This window comes from Apteryx mantelli, chromosome 5 (assembly GCF_036417845.1).
Source record: "Apteryx mantelli isolate bAptMan1 chromosome 5, bAptMan1.hap1, whole genome shotgun sequence".
NCBI lineage: Eukaryota > Metazoa > Chordata > Aves > Apterygiformes > Apterygidae > Apteryx > Apteryx mantelli.
Window position 1 is genome coordinate 10,905,323 of NC_089982.1, and position 13,886 is coordinate 10,919,208.

The 13,886-nt window shown below is 41.1% G+C and overlaps 1 protein-coding gene across 2 annotated transcripts in view; it reads left to right on the forward strand.

Annotated features, from left to right (window-relative positions):
* ADAMTS3 (ADAM metallopeptidase with thrombospondin type 1 motif 3) overlaps positions 1–13,886 on the forward strand; it is a 137,567-nt gene that overhangs the window by 108,850 nt on the left and 14,831 nt on the right. For both annotated transcript variants that reach the window (XM_067297494.1, XM_067297495.1), the window contains 10 exons: positions 577–660; positions 2,274–2,430; positions 3,926–4,031; positions 5,032–5,175; positions 6,774–6,906; positions 7,383–7,496; positions 8,643–8,788; positions 9,355–9,530; positions 10,624–10,757; positions 11,260–11,383. In XM_067297494.1, the coding sequence (XP_067153595.1) occupies positions 577–660; positions 2,274–2,430; positions 3,926–4,031; positions 5,032–5,175; positions 6,774–6,906; positions 7,383–7,496; positions 8,643–8,788; positions 9,355–9,530; positions 10,624–10,757; positions 11,260–11,383 (1,318 nt within the window). The remainder of the gene's footprint in view (positions 1–576; positions 661–2,273; positions 2,431–3,925; positions 4,032–5,031; positions 5,176–6,773; positions 6,907–7,382; positions 7,497–8,642; positions 8,789–9,354; positions 9,531–10,623; positions 10,758–11,259; positions 11,384–13,886) is intronic.

The window sequence follows — 13,886 nt, forward strand, 5'->3', positions numbered from 1 at the left end:
GAGTGAGACAAATGGTTGATGAAGCAAATAGGAACAGGATCTGGAATTCATGCACAGTTTGAGTGGCCAGATGGCATAGCAGAGGTGGCCATGTGGGCTGGATAGTGATGGTTTTAGATGTTGTTAATGCAAACTCTGTCTGCTCTTAAATCCCTCAGTGAACTTGAACACACTGCTATAACCTTGCTTCCAGGCATAGCCTTATTTCCCTCATTCTGTTTATCATGTGAATGAAATTAAGCATTCAGATAAGTATTTGCAGAGTTTGAATTTGAGTCTTTTTTTTTTTCTTCCAAACAACTTTTCTATGGGCCCTGATCCAAAGGCCATTAAAGTTGAGAGCAGTCTTGACATGAGCTTCAGTAACTTCTCTCTGAGGGGGTATTTGACAACGGGAAGTGCAGGATACATTTCTCACTGCATGGAAATAATTTGAGACTTGAATACTCCTTTGAAAAGACCGTAGTGGTGTAAGCACTTGAAATAACATATATGAGTCCTTGGAAGTTCCCTTTGTATCATCGCTGATATTTTTTTCTTTAATTTTCCCTTTTATTTTCCTACCCCCTTTCTTAGGTGAATGAAATTTACCATGATGAATCCCTGGGTGTTCACATAAATGTCGTGTTGGTCCGAATGATCATGTTAGGGTATGCAAAGGTAAGCAAGCCTCGGAACCAGTATCCCTGTTCATCTCCCTTGTAATTATTTTCCATGTGAATCATAGAAATCTACTGCAGGGCTAGTTCCAGAGAACCGTTTTCCCTGCTTGGCATGTTGTCAGTGTGCTTGTGCCCTCTTTGCTGAGGCTGCCCATGAGTGTGCCTTTTGTGGCAGAGGTGCAAGACTGGCCGCAGAGTCACTTCACACCTTATTCATCATATAGAAGCTGAAGACTGCAGCAACCTAATTTTTCTGTCATATTAGATGGATTCAGCTCAGTGGAAGGCTCCTGTTGCGCTATATCCTCTTCTTATGTCACCAAGTCTCCATGTTTAAACACCAAGTCACAGTGACTGGTGCTGTGAGAGAAGCAGCAGCTGTGCCTGTGAGGGCTCTTACGTCAAGAGAGAGCAGTCGTTAGCACTGACCCCCTCTTGCTGATGCTACTGGGGGACTGACTGAGAGGTGTGGGGGGGACACCTTGTCCCACTGCAGCCACACTGCTAGCAGAGCTCAGCCTGCCCGGGCCCGCAGCCTGAATTCTTGTCATTGTGAGTCCTCAGGGAATGAAATCAGCTCAGTAGAAGTGATTGTCTTGATTAACAAACCACTTGTTGGTGCACCCCCTCCAAGCAGTCTGCTAGGGTAGCTATCTCCTTTTCTCATTGTTGCGTACACCCCTTCTCCTGAATCCTAGCACACTCCTTCCCTATTTGCCCTGGATAGTACTTGCAATGCTACCTTGATTTGCCTGCTAAAAGGCACTCAGAGTTTTGAAATAAACCCTTCTAAATTGTTTAGGGAGGAAAACTCTAGTGCTATTTAGGGCTTGATAAAGATCATGTGCCTCCTGTTTAACTCTCACATTAAATCTGGTAAGTGAAAAGACCAACTTGATTTTTTTGTTATAATTAAATTTGGTTACTTTGAACATATCGAGCTTGTAGGCACACACTGTAGCAAAAATCTCGTGGAATCACACGGTTTCTCTGTGTTAATCAGTATAGATTTACTGGAGTTACAGTGCTTTGCACCAGCTGAGACATTGTCCTATGTGTTTATATCATTCACTCCCTCCACAGAGACCATATGTCTCACTGCACTGTCATTTATCTCACCTGAATCAGGTTGTTTTCCAGAAGTCAAGAATGTAAACAAGTCCCAGCAAAGGGAAGAAAAATGTCCTTATTTAATCCTTACATCATGTTGTGTGTTTCTCCTGCACGTTACAGACGTTATACAAGAAGGCCATTATTTCCATAGATGATGCGAACACTCGTGATAAAGTCTTCAGAAAAATCCCTAAGATGCACTATTACACATACACGGTCACTGTTACATATCCACAGTGTGGGTATAAATTGCCAGCACTCTGGTCTGGCAGCCCTTGTACATCTGGGGATCAAGGACAATTAGGCCGAGAGGGAATATTGGAATATAGCCTGTTGCGGATTGGGTCATGTCAAACAGGAAAGAGGGCTAGCATGACTTAGAGTGATAGGGAGTGGGGAGGAGAGAAATGGAGACCTGATTGGTGCTCCAAGAAGAACAAAACTTGTCTAAATTTCTTACCTTCAGGAGCTCCTGGGTCTAACGTGTTGCTCTTTCAGTCCATTAGCTTGATTGAAAGGGGGAATCCCTCAAGAAGCCTGGAGAATGTTTGCCGCTGGGCCTATCAGCAGCAGAAGTCGGATCCCAATCACTCTGAGCATCACGATCACGCCATCTTCTTAACCAGGCAAGATTTTGGGCCTGCTGGTATGCAAGGTAATGCAGCTAACCTGTAGCAGAAGTATCTGGTCTTGAGGTGTTTTGGCTAGTGCTTGACAGAAAAGAGAAAAATTTGAGAATTGCATTGATATATGATCCTGAGACAATAAGGAATATATGCCACAGCTGCCCTGTGCAGCATTGCAATAAATTGATGGTTTTTTTATTTTCTTGGTTCTCCTGTAGTTACACTGCAGAATGTCCTTCCTGTAATGATTTATCCGGACCAAACAATCACTTCATCACATGTGCTGTGGTCAGTGGTAGAACTGGCTGAAGAGCTAGCGTGGGGATTCCTCTTAAATGAAACATTGTGGTTCTGTGTGCTTCTTGCTTCCACTCGCAGGTGGAAAAGAGCAACGAGAGAATTGAGTAATTTCTGATGCAAAGCTCTCCTACTAAATGTAATTGCCTCCACCACAATAAATCTAATATTAGTCTTTCTGAAATCCCCTCTGTCTTCTATGCTTCACTTTCCCCAGACACACCAACAGTGCTACTCCTTCTCTAAATGTTGCCTGTGTCAGTCCTTAGAGAGAGCCTCATAATAAAACCCTGGAGCTTCTCCTGCCACTTCAGACAGCTGTCCAGCTGTGGTGCTGTGGCTGAGACTGTGGCTCGATTCCTTCTGCCAGCCGCTGTGGTCTCCTCTAGTGCTATGCCCATTCTCTGTGCCTTTGACTCAAATCCTGCAACTTGTCTGTGAAGAAGAAGGCCCTGTTCATTATTCAGTCTTGGAAAAGCAGTGTAATATATATAATTTAACATGATGGCAGTAGTACATTCAGCTGTAATGTCCAGAGTTTACAAATCTTCACTTAGGACTCAGTAAGAATGACCTGCTCTCAGTTAGACATGTCCTTTAGTAAGAAAGCTTTTGTGCTCATATGCTGGTGAACCCATACTGGTTGAAGCACATTTCTGGTTCCCCAAATAGTTTTTTGAAAAGTGCACCATGTTTTGGCTGTCCAACTGAAGATGTCTTAGATGTTCATGTTCAGCACCTCCACCCTCCCTTCACCTTTCATCAAGGTAGGAGAGCCAAGCCCTTCTTCAGGTCTGGACTGGCGTGCCTGAAGTGAAACTGGTAAAGACGAGATGTAAGGCAGACTTTCCTGTCTTCAGAAAGATTTCAGCTTTTACTGAGGAAAAGACATGCAATATGTACCAGGCTATATATAGATGAAGGTATTAATATGAACACAAGGAAAAAAAGAACCTATAGCTCTACCTTTTAATTGAACATAAATGTCATTTTGTGTATTTCTGGTGATAAATGTGTAAGTGCCAGAAATAATACAGATGTCTGGGAAATCAAACCCAGTTTGTTAGAGCCATTTAATCTGTTTGACAGTAATTGTAATGAGATAGAGAAAATTGACCATCAAGGCAAAAGAATCCTGAGTTCTTCTCAGTTAGGAAATCTTATTGGGCTGTCTAGTTTAAAACAAATCTAGTGGGGGGAAAAAACAGACCTCATTTCTCTCAACAGGGTATGCTCCTGTCACTGGCATGTGTCACCCAGTCCGAAGCTGTACACTCAACCATGAGGATGGGTTTTCATCAGCTTTTGTAGTTGCTCATGAAACTGGCCATGTGTAAGTCTAACTTTTAAAATTAGATTAGCAACAAAATATGGTGCTGCATCTCCTGTTTGCAGTTTAATTTTCATGTATATATGACAGCTGTCCTATTTATATTTCCATCTCCTTGGAATGCATCAGTGCTTTAAGCAATGAAGAAGTAAGTTGGGGAAGAAGGGAAGGGGAAGAAGGAGGGAATTTGCTGTTTGTATGGTGAGGGTGAGAGGGAGGTCATTAAAAGTAAGAAACCTGGAACGCCCAGGTGTGGTGTCTTAATTCACTGCATTCAGCGGAGACAGTAGCTTGCCAAGCATCATTAACTTCTTACTTCTCATTGACTGAAAGTGATAATTTGTTAGATTTGGCATTTCTTAGAGAAAGAGAAACTGTTAGGTTGGGAATAGCTGATTAAGCAAAGATCTCCATTAGCTGCCTGGGTGAATTAATATCAAGCACTGACCTGATTTTTTTTCCTTTAAATAGTGCAAGCTCGTTGTTCATTTGTACACCTCAATGGGTCTCTACCACTGTCAGAGTAACACAGGAGGAAATTAGCCAAATTTGAGATGACCAAGTCACTGGCATGTTAAGCTGTACCAGATGCACACTTGCAGGTGTAACATGTTAACCATGTCAGCTCTATGAGTAAATAGATGCTTTTGATAAATGAGTGTACAAACATGAACAATTCAATGTCTGAACAAACTGCTCTCTGATGAACAGGTTTTTTTTTCCTTTATCCAAAGCATGAGCAGAAATCATTGTCTAGTTACCTCATTCCTGGTATTAACAAATAAAATGAAGTATAAATGCAAGAGTATTAAGAGAGTCCTTGGTGTTCTGACATCAAAGGAGATATCTATTTGAAATGCAGGTGATATCTGTGAAGTGGAGAAAACGATTTCATCTGGAATGATTACATGTCCACAAGGGACTGTTTTCTTCACAACTCTTTCACCAGCTGAAGAGCAAAAATTGCCCAAGCTTTGATACTGCTTTTTTTTTTTTTTTTTAGGTTGGGAATGGAGCACGATGGGCAAGGGAACAGATGTGGTGATGAGACAGCAATGGGGAGTGTTATGGCTCCCTTGGTGCAGGCTGCCTTTCATCGTTACCACTGGTCCAGGTGCAGCGGCCAAGAACTCAAAAGATACATACAGTAAGGACCTGTCAGCACTCAGCAGTAGTTTTTTTACTGAAAGAAACAGAAGTCTTTGCTGTCGGCTGGGATCTGGGACCAGTGGGCTGCCCTGTTAGACAGCGAAGAGAAGAGGAGAGGCAATCGCAGCATGAAGAAGCAGACACAAGTGTCATAAACCTGACCTTTGTCTGTGGAAGCCCCTTTTTATAAACACAGTGGTATGGGGGCCTCAGAGATATTGAGGAATAGGATGCTCCAGTGTGGCCTGCTCTCTGCTTTCAAATAAGGATTTAGTTTTCAAAGGCATCCCAGTAGACTTATCTGTGCTTCAGTGCAGCAGCAAGACAGTCCATGCCTGGCCTCCTCCGGTCATGCTTTCTAATCGCCTCCTTTCCCAACATACTCTTTTTCCCTTCAGATGTATATTAGAAAAGCTAAATCAAGAACTGTACTTCCTCATTTAGGGCTTTATAGAAAACCCATTGCATCCTCCGGAGGACAGTAGCAGAAGTCTTTCCAGCAGACTCTGTATTAGACAGCTAGTGTTTTCCCTAGGTTTCTGAAAGCTGTGAAGAGGGCTTTTGATTTCTATAGGAGTCGTGCTGTGAAACTGGTGGGATGAAGCCCTAAACTCAGAAAAAGAACTATTGAAAGTTGTGGAAGAGGAAAAAATACACGTGTGTGTGTGTGTGTGTGTGTGTGTCTGAATTAAGGAGAAAAAGAACAGAGCGCCACAGGACTGATCTCTACCCTGCTGGCTCTGGCCTCCCTCCATGTACGCACCTCTTCACCCAGTTCTTACTCAGACTTCCTTCTCTATTGTAAATGGCTGTTTTTGCCAGCCAAAGTTGAGTAAAAACTTCATGAATTGACTCATTATAGCCTGTATTTCCTAGAGAACAAACCCCATTCATAGAAATAAAGTGCAAAACAGTAATCTTATCAATACCTTAGAGCTTAAAGTGAAATCTATCCCCGTGCAGAAAGAGCAGCCTGCCAGTATCAGTCTTTTAAGACCTCAAAGTTAAACAGGAGTCCAGTGAAAAGCAAGGCTAATTCTGCCTCTTTGCATAGGCAGGGCTTCATCCATACAAATACAGTCAATGTCAGGTAAGAGGGCCCGTTCTCAGACCACTGTTGTGTTTCAAAGCCCGAAGAAGTCTGTGGAAAGGCCCCCATTGACTACAGTGGACTTTGTGTTAGGTGTTATGTTAGGAACCATGCTCCAGTTTGAAGCACACTGAGATGTTGCCCTTTGGCAGTGAGAATTGGGGAGTGTTTGTTTTCTACCTGGTGACAGGAAAATAAAGTGCAAATTCCACAGGTATCTCTAGGACAGAGAAGGGCTGGAGATGGCTCTCCATGGTCTCCCAGTAAATGCAGGGATTTTGCTGAGTCATATCTGAGGCTGAGTCATGTTGCACTAAGCAATACTCCTACAGAAAGGACTGTCTGTGTTTCAGAGAGCAATAAGTATATATAAACAGGACGGACAATGAATTGGAGAAAAGGAGTATTGCCAGTATTGACATCTAAGAATAAGTATGTTGACCTTGCTGATCAAAAACACAATTACTAAGTCTGCTCATGATTTTTTTCTGTGTGTCTTTCTACAGCTCTTATGACTGTCTTCTTGACGACCCTTTTGAACACGATTGGCCTAAGCTTCCTGAACTGCCAGGCATCAACTATTCCATGGATGAACAGTGCCGCTTTGATTTTGGTGTTGGCTATAAGATGTGCACAGCGGTATGTCCAAGGCAGTCATTACAAAGACAAACATTCATTTAGCATTTGGCCTTATTTAATAACGGCAATATATGCATTTTCTCATAGTTGACAAGCACTTTAGAGTAGTTTAAATAGTCATGTAGAGGGGAGAGAGAGATTCGTGGGTGAAACCTAGTAATTTCAGTCACGTTTAAGGGTCAGGTGGAGAGCAGCATGACCCACATGACACAGACTTCTGGCAGCAAACCTGTGATCCCAAGACAGGAAGGAAAAACCTTATTTTCCTCCCATTTCTTGGGTGTCTCCTTCTTTCTTCTTCTCACCAGCCCAGGACGAAGAGATGCAGGGAATGAGCACTGCCCTTTTCTTTCTGAAGATGCTTTACTTATTGATAGCCCTGTGAGAGATTAATTCACTGAGTGGTTTGAATCCTTATCTGAAAAGTATTGATAATCTAATGTTGAGTTTCATCTCATAAATATCCTGCCTTTCAGTTCCGAACCTTTGACCCATGCAAGCAATTGTGGTGTAGCCATCCAGATAACCCGTATTTCTGTAAGACTAAGAAAGGACCTCCACTTGATGGGACAGAGTGTGCCCCTGGAAAAGTGAGTATTGTGTTTTCAGTATGTTTTTATTTTAAAAAATCAGTTGCAGGGTTTCTCAGCTTCAGTTAGGTTGAGGGGCACATAGGAAATCAGGGAATTGCCCAGCACCTCCTAGGTGGAGCCAGAGGAGGTGAAAAGGGGGAGCTGTGCTTTCCCAGTGCAGTGTTCTGTGAACTGTACAAGGTTTGCTGTTATACCAAGTAAATTGTGGCGGCTCAGCACATTGAAACCCCAGTTTAGATGTAACCCTCTCTCAGCCTCTTCTGTGGCCTTTTTGCTACCTTTTCTGGATTCTTGTCTCATCTGCGAAGTGCCCATAAAGTATCTTTGGGAATCCACCCTAGCAGATAATGCCGTTACTGTAGGGTGGGAGTACTTAGTCCAAAACTCTTCTTAGTGCTTGTGGTCCAGACATCCTGTGGCTAAATGTTTGTGGAGGCTTGGGATTAGCTCTTTATTTTTCCCTTTTAATATCCCCATTAGTGGGTGTCCTGCTGTTAATCCATTTTTAATTATAAAATTATACTCCAATAAATGTTTGTTTTAGCAAATTCCATGTATTTTGAGATACAGGAGAGCCACTTATACTGTCTGAATATGCCTTAGCCAGCAGCAAAAAACACCCTGCCCAGTGACTAGCCCTCTGTTTTACCTATGTGAATGAGGATGTTATTTGGCCAGTCTGAGCAAAAAAAGAAAAAAAATACTAAGCCTCAGCAAGAACTGTATCCTATGACACAATATTTAGAACATTAAAATTCCTTTAAAAAGATGGTAGAGACTAAGACTCCAATGAAACAAAGAATTATTTAAATGAGTTGAAAGAAGGGCAGAACATGCTGAGCTTCATGTATCTGCCTATGGAGGGAAACAGGCTCAGGTTCAGCAGTGCTGCTTACCGTGGAGCAGACTGCAGTCAAGGGGGGAGATCGAAATCAGCTACTTGCAGGGCCCACAGTGCATAGACCTTTGACTCTTATGGCCCCAGGAAAGTCTGAGGTCTGATTCGTTTCCAATCTCTTCTCTGAGATGTCCCTTCTTAGCCCCATGAGTTCACATCTGTGTGCTTTTAATTTTATTGTGATTATACATTTGGTTTGGTTTGGTTTCTGTTCTTGTCTGTTTTCCTTGCCCGGTATCCCTCAGTGGTGTTATAAAGGCCACTGCATGTGGAAGAACGTTAACCAGCTGAAACAGGATGGCAACTGGGGACCCTGGACAAAATTTGGCTCCTGCTCACGATCCTGTGGAACTGGAGTTCGCTTCCGAACACGCCAGTGCAACAATCCAATGTAGGTCTCCTAGCTAAGTGGTAGTTCCAGTTGGCTAGGAATCTTTACAGGTGTGAGTTTAAATGACATTTACACATTGGGATAGATTCTGCTAAAAATTCCATTCTGTTCAAGCCCCCTTAAAACATGGCTTTTTGCAGAAAGCCAGGATCATTTTTGTAGAATTCAAGAATTTTGAGAGAAAAACCTGTGGTAAATCATCCCATAACATATTTAACTTGTGTAAAAGAATGAAGGGAACATAGTGTGCAAGTTCACCAAACTGCAGGGTAGACTATTAGATAATTGCTAATTGTAAATCAATTATTGGCAGCATATATGTGCACATGTATGGCTACTGCATTTGAGTGTGTGCCTTTGGGATGTACGGACAAGCACAGAGGTTACATTGCAAATGCATAACTGTGCAGTAAAACTGCTCTGTTTCCACTTCTGTGAGCTCTCACCCCTTTTTTGCAAACTTGTTCCTTAAAATTAAGGCTAAAATTTCGCTTGAGACAGAAGAAAAATCCCCAGTCCTAATGTCCAGAGGGTTTTAGAATCTCTTAAATGTTTTCTCCTCATAGGCCAATTAATGGAGGTGAAGACTGTGCTGGGGTCAATTTTGAGTTTCAACTTTGCAATACAGAAGAGTGTCCAAAGCACTTTGAGGACTTCAGAGCACAACAGTGTCAGCAGCGCAATTCTCACTTTGAGTATCAGAACAGCAAACACCACTGGCTGCCATATGAACACCCTGACTGTAAGTTCACTTATTTGCCTTTATTACAGGTTAATCTTGGAATATCCCAGAGCTTGTGGCATCTTGTTCCGTCAACCATGCAGAAGGCAGAAGTAATCGGTGTGCGAACAAGTGTAGGTGAGACTAAAGAGCAGGAAAAAGGATGGCCCCATAAATAAAGGACAGATGCCCTGTGAGAGAGCTGTAATTTCCCCAATCCAGCCCAGGTGGCTTCTCCTAACTTTCACCCGGTTCTTAGTGAGAACATGATCCAGCAAGATGCTTCTGGCTCTCAGCTCCTGCTGAGAGTGCTCATAGCTTTTAACGCGCTGCATTGTCACTCTGGCTCTCTACTGTTGGGCAAAGTGCATAAAGCTGCCTCTCAAGTCCTGAAGGACCTCTTCCTGCCCTCTCTCCCATACAGCTGTTTGTCTACAAGAGTGCAAAGTGTTAATGTTTGATCACAGCTGCTGGTAGCAACTTCCACTGAAAGTATTTTCCCACTCCTTATAGATACATCTGTCTCAGCCTGACTCTGTCAGTCTTTACTATTAATGATAATCTAGTTACTTCCAGTGCACATGGACAGCTTTAAGTACAAAGACAGATTCTTAGCTTACTGAAAGGGCCTGCAGAGGCTTTGAGTTGCTGGCATTTTGTCCTGAGTTAGGTATGTTCCTGTCTCCTGAGATTCCCTTTATATTCATGGCTAGGGAGTTAGATTAAGTCATTGACTAGGAAATATGTGTTCAGCTGGCATTTTACAAACAGGCTAAGAAAGCTAGATATCCAGATCCTCTCAGCACTTCATGTGGCTTTAGCACCATCTTCTCACAAACTCATTTTGAAAACCCAGCTGTGATTATTCTGCCACCCTGTGATTTCCTAAACTCAGCCTGCTTCCCAATAGGATTGGAGTGAAAGCTACTTTCAGAATAGTTGGGAACCCAGCGCTAAGACCATCTTAAGAAGGGCATTGATTTCACAGCTGTCTGTTTAAGGTCCTTTATATTTCTATTATATTCTCTTTACTCCTTTAGTGGGATTTTTTTCTGAAGCTCATCTGGATTGCTGTTAACTTACACAATTATACTTCTGTTTCCTAAATGCACAGCTAATAAGAGATGTCACCTGTACTGCCAATCCAAAGAAACAGGAGATGTTGCTTACATGAAACAGCTGGCACATGATGGGACTCGCTGTTCCTATAAAGATGCATACAGCATTTGTGTTCGTGGAGAATGTGTGGTGAGTGACAGTTTCCCAGGGCCATCACTGAGTTTGAACTGTGCTGTATTCCTTAATGAATCAGTCAAAAGAACTCAATAAATAACGCAGAGAGAGACTTGGAAGACATTTTCAAAATAAATATTTGCAGTGTCATATTCCTCATAATTACCTGAAATTTACATTAAATTAAAGCAATGGTACAGATCTATTCCGTGGAAATACTGCACTTTTCTTAAACTGGTAGCTTCATTTGCCTTTTTTTTTTTTTTTTGCACTTATTTTCTTGTTTGAAAAGAACTGTGTCCATTACTCTGTTGTCTGTCCCATTCTTTTTTAGTCTTGAAGTACAGTGAATATAATGCAAGAATTTTTCGTGCTGAAACCATTATCCAGCAGCAGAATTTCAAATAATTTGTGTTTAAATTAAATATATCAGTGTTATGCATTCATTTTGAGATGGCTTTCCACCATAATTAAAGCTACAGTAGGTGACAAAGTCTTTTTGCTCTTCCTTCTGCAGAAAGTGGGTTGTGACAAGGAGATTGGTTCCAATAAGGTTGAAGATAAATGTGGTGTCTGTGGTGGTGATAACTCTCATTGCCGAACTGTAAAGGGAACCTTTACCCGGACTCCCAAAAAGCTTGGTAGGAATAGCATTTTCATGCATCTGGATACGGTCTCTGGTGTTTCTGTCCTATCTATTGCTTTTGCATTCTGGTCAGAAATACAACCTATTTTAGGGTATTGAAACCAAAGTTGCAAGATTATGTGTAAAAATAGTTTAGTTCTTGATAAAGAAATTACATCTTTTAATAACACCTTAATATTTCTGTCTTTTAAAGGATCTGTGAGAAGAAAGCTTGATAAGTCTAGTGTATCCAGAAATACTCACTATGCAGAGCATATTTAGTTGTTCTTTGTACTTGCTGAAGCCCAGTCAGACAAAGTCCGTGGTCAGTGGGTATACACCAAGTTATGCTAAACAAAAACAGCCTGTTCTTCTAACACTGAAATGCAGAAGAAATTGAGGTACTTCATCTGACACTAAGTGTAGCACCCATTTATCTATATCCTATCCTGTATAGGAGGACTAGAGGAAACACTTCAGAGTTTAAGCTTTTCACAAGTTTCTCTCTTAAATCTAAACTCATGGAATATTTTGTGAAGTGGAAGTCTGAATTTCTGTGCATATAAACTCATGGATGCTCATGTCAAATTGGTCTTGTACAATGCTTATTCCCAAACTACAGCCATTCAGTCAAATAAATGATGAAAAATTAAATTCAGCTTAATTCTGAACCAAATATAAAAATGTTTTGGTAAGAGTCCTCATTTCTCATATATTTGAAGCTGTGTGACTGACATCAGATGGAACATATGATAGCATCCCATTAGCTCAAAAACAAGAATGACATGGTTAACATTTTCAGACTGCTCTCAGGTATTTTACAACACATTTTGTGTTAAAAATAATTTAAGAACTCCTTGAACTTCTTCAACAATTTCTGTTTAGTCAGTTATTTGTTGAGCCGGGACAGCATTATCTTGTATATTTTGCTGGATATATTTTGCATTTTAAGGGTTTCCTGTATTGCTTGTATTTCAGTCTAGGGAAGCTACTCAGGGATATGCATCTCCTGTTTGATGGAGAACACTGCTATTCTGGCAGTATCTGTTCTATAGTACAAAGTGTTTTAAGATAGAGCGGGGAAAGGCTTAGCAACAGGTATAGTGAATCTCTGTCTTAACAGTTTAAATGCTGGTAATTGCTGCCATGAAGCAAGATTAACTGTAATGTTAATTGAATTTGGACAGTAAGTGAGCAGACAAACTAAACTTAGACAAAAATAAATTGATGTGTGAATGGAAATAAAACACATTCATACAAGATTTTGCTGAAAATACTTACTAATTACTACAAACCAACTAGAAAATGTTGCTGCTTCTAATTATCAGAGACAGTAGAGAAAGAACTGTTAAAATTGTAGGCCTTATAAAATGCTTACAAAACACACAACAGCAAAAATTGTTGTTTACATCACCTTTCTGAATGGGATGGTTCCCCTGAGGATGATGTGTTGAGTACGGAATAATGAAACAGTCACTCAAATCTTGCATTTAATGGACTGAAGACAACAACTTGAGCCTCATATATAGCCGTGTGTATTTCTGGAGCAGGCAGTTACTGTGCTTTTCTGATGTAAAACTGTAATCAGCAGAAATAAGTGCTCAGTCTCCTAAGAGTGTTTCTGATCTTTCCCTAAAAAACGATTGTAATTTTGAGGGCAGAGGGAATGTCCATGCAACAACTTTGGACCCAGTCCAATAAGAGTTTTTTCTAATGAGTTTAGTTTCCGTTTCTTAATTTCTGAGAAATTAAGAGGGCAAAGCAGAGGCTAACAGAGGGCAAAATATGCTACTGACCACATTATGTTCTGGCTCGACACTTTTGCATATGGGCCACTGAGGACCACAGCGTTGTCTTATGGGGCAACAGTGTTCAGACTGTTGTTTGCACAGTATTCTCAGTGTCTGGAAAGCATGACAATTCAGAGTGACAGGCAGTGCTAGGAGACAGTTCAGGGAAGATTGCTGTTCATCAGCCACTTATTTCCAAATGATCTGTGTTTATGTGATGTTAAATTGTTTTACAGTAACTTTGGCAATCTAGTCATTAAAAAGACTAATTGACCTCTTCCAACAGGGAAACATTTAAGCAAGAGGTGCCAAAAAGAATTCAAGTTTCTGGAAAATGAAATCTGCAAGTATCCAACTTAAAATCACCTACCTACTGGTCTAACTTTCATTGACTATTAAAATTTGCTAGATGTGTCTAATACTACTTAAAATGCATTTGAAGGCATAATGTAATATATACATCATATTTGTAAAGCACATCTGGCTCACAATTTAGTCAATGAAATAACAAGACTTTTCTCCCATAACACTAATTACAGATGTTCTATTTAAGGGAAGACAAGAGGAGCATTTACATTGCCCAAAGGAGCTCGCAATATTTCCCTTTCTGAAACAAAGGATTCTAAAAATATTATGGGTAAGTTTCAAGTGCTTGCAGAAAGAGAGGCATCCATGGCAACTCGGGAGTTCTTGCTGCAGTTCTCATCTCCACCTAGTCATTGACAGATA